Here is a 3,023-nt window from a genome sequence, read left to right on the forward strand (position 1 = left end):
AACCACTTATAAACTGTTCTAATCGAAGGTGCAGAGTCACCATAATGTTTATCAAGCTTCTCTTTAGTCTCCTGAGGCGTTTTACCTTTCACAAAGCAGTGTTTAATCAACACACGAAATTCTTTTTCGTCCATTTTTTGAAAATCACTCGACTTCCTCGATTCAAACGAATGCCAAACACAAAGAAATAGACCGATCTGGCTGAAACTTGGTGTGTGTTCTTCCAAGAGATGCTACTAACTAAACATAACCTCGATACGCGCCATCTCTTTGACTTTGCACGGACTTTTCAAACGACCCTCGTACGTAACGATTTCTTAATAATGTTAAAAGACCGAGAAGGGGCACCCAATTGTTGCTTTGCCCAGGGCCCATTAATTACCCTTAAATAAGTTTGATTAAAATAATAATAAAAAATAAAACAAAAAATATATTAATACTTTTTTCCACAAAGAATAAAATACAAACAGTAGGTAAATTGAAAAAGTAAAAACGCCCCTACAAGATGGTAGCGTTAATGGTGGTAGTAGATTTGTGTTCTCTCCCAGATAGCGCTGCTTTCGACCCAGCTGGTGGTCCGCTGTTTGGTTGGATGGTTGTTGTCTCGTCGGCGCACATTTTACAGTTTTCCTCTGATTTTGTCATAAGATTTTTCAAATTTTTCCCTTCAATTTCATTGATCAAATTAAATACAGAATTTCTAACATGATGTTGATCAACTTTAGAAAAATTCTTAACTGTGGCCGACATCAACGAGAAAAATGTATCAGTCGGATCTACCTGTAAATGAAAAGCTAAAGACGGATGAGAAGAGTTTCTTGTAGATCGTGTTAGTTTATTGTTGTTCTGTGGTTTAGCACTTTGATAAGAGACTACTGCCTGATTGTACGACACTATGTTGTCATCATTGGACACTTCCTCCTCGTCTGGTTCATCCAAATATTTGTCTGAAGCTCTTCGATTGTTTACATTATTCGTCTCATTGATTACATTCAATACATACTTTAAGCTATCTTTTATTGTTTTAGTTATGGGCGGATCACTTTTCCTGCAATAGTTAGTGGCCATTGTTTCCTGACATTTTCTAATTCTGTTACTAGATCTCTGGGGAGCAATTCTTTTGTCTGTAAAAGGTTAAGAAAAAACAGAAAAACAAAAAATTAGCGTACATAAATCTACCACGACATTCTCTCACTTCTATTCCCAAGTTTTTTTACTCAAAAACATTTTTTTCAAACTATAAATATCTCACATTACATAAAAATGGATACTTCAATTAAAATGATATAATCGAAGATCTACTCGACCGCATTGATTTGACTAGAAAAATAGATATTTACTACTCCGTCCGCCAAAGTAGAAGCTAGTACCAATTGGCACAGATAGGTTCGCGATAATTGAGAATGAAAACATCAAATACAATACAAAAAAGCAGAAATAATTTTTTTTTTTAGGATAATTCGGTCTATGGAAATGGGATAGCTGAAAACAACTCTATTTAATTCATTTTCTACTTTTAAAAGTAATTTTCCTTTTTCATATTGTATAAAAGAAAAGAAAATTATATTTAAAAACAGAAAATAAAATATTATCCTGTCTTGAAATGAAGCAACTTTCAAGAACTTACTATAGAATGCGCTATGTGATAGAGCCCCAGTTATAAAATTTGAACACAATTCTTTGTTAAAGAAGGTACATACTTTCAGTAAGACAAACGAAGAGTCTAATTTAAAATACCAATATTTTCCGTACTCAGGGGACAACAAAAACGCATTATTTTTTAAAAGGAAAATTCAAAATAAGAAATCTCCACAACTGCAATCTCTTTATGGGTGAAATAAGAGAAAATAAAAAGACCAAATCATTTATTTTTCTTATTAGAAAAAATTGTACACCAGATTTCGAAAAACAGTACTAGGTTAGGGAATTGGAAAATATTATGTTTTCAGAATCAGGGAAACATAAATAAAGTAGACCAAACCCTGGATTATTATACAGCTGGTGTTGGATTAAAATCAGAAACCGTTCCAGGTACATAACAGTATATACAAAGGGTAACCATTATTTGGAAAATGAACCGTAAAATAGATGGGAAAAAACATCGAATAGAGTTCCAGTTCGTCTAGATTTATAATTTTCTTCGTCTGTCTTCTGTTTTTTTATGGCTAGGGCTAAAATATACATTGAAAAAAGGAAATGTAAAATTAAAGAGAAATTGACTTCCGGTACTTTTAGATTTCTACTTTTTCTGTTGAACATTGAAATTCGGAAGAGAGTGTCCAACACCAAATTGTTTTTTGTTTTTTTTCACAAAATTTAAAGATTTCACTTACTAGTCTTATTATTGCGTCTTATCACCCTGCCAGATTTTATTGTGTGCATTCTCGCCCAAAACGTAAATAAAAACCAAAATTCTAGTGTCTCGGAAATTTTGTCTCAGTGATTACAAATATTTATATATATTTAAAAAAAATTTTAATTTATGAATCTAAATCATATAATATTAAGGTTTCACTAAGAAAAAAAAATGGAAAACTTACACATGTATGAAATATTTATTTTTTTGTTTTGTTATTAATTCATATGGGAAGTTTATTGCAATTTTTAAGTTCCATTATTTTTTACTTTGTTCCTTCTTATTTTTATTTATCATCCTGGACAAGGATAGAGGAGCATACAGGATAAGTTTTGTTTAAGGAAGACAGGCTTGGAACAAATTTATCGTCAGATCTGTTGGTTGTCTAACATTATTATTCCCAAAACAAAACCTTAATTAATCTAGTGCGGATACAAAAACGGCTTTTTCTTACAACTCTTTTTCTGGAAATTCTAACATATACATTTTTAAAAACTATTTGAAACATATTCAGATTGATAGCCCTGTGAATGCTTAAAGTGAATGTTGCTAAAAAAAATATTTGAGTTATTGATCTTCGCGAATATAATGTAAATTTAAGTTTAGATATTCCTAAAAAGCATTTTCGATCAAAGTAAAAGATCCATTCAGTAAAGTGCGGAATTGC

General features: G+C 31.5%; 1 protein-coding gene across 1 annotated transcript; it reads right to left on the reverse strand.

Moving 5' to 3' along the window:
- Window positions 1-410: 410 nt before the first annotated feature.
- Window positions 411-2,523, reverse strand: LOC141447599 (uncharacterized). Its single transcript, XM_074115311.1, has 2 exons — window positions 2,334-2,523; window positions 411-1,124 (listed from the first exon to the last, which is right to left on the reverse strand). Exons 1-2 carry the CDS (start codon window positions 2,380-2,382, stop codon window positions 499-501), a joined length of 675 nt encoding a protein of 224 aa, XP_073971412.1. The 5' UTR covers window positions 2,383-2,523; the 3' UTR covers window positions 411-498.
- Between the last annotated feature and the right edge of the window lie 500 nt (window positions 2,524-3,023).

Source organism: Rhodnius prolixus, unplaced genomic scaffold, assembly GCF_049639745.1.
Source record: "Rhodnius prolixus isolate KJV_2025 unplaced genomic scaffold, Rpr scaffold_7, whole genome shotgun sequence".
Taxonomy (NCBI): domain Eukaryota; kingdom Metazoa; phylum Arthropoda; class Insecta; order Hemiptera; family Reduviidae; genus Rhodnius; species Rhodnius prolixus.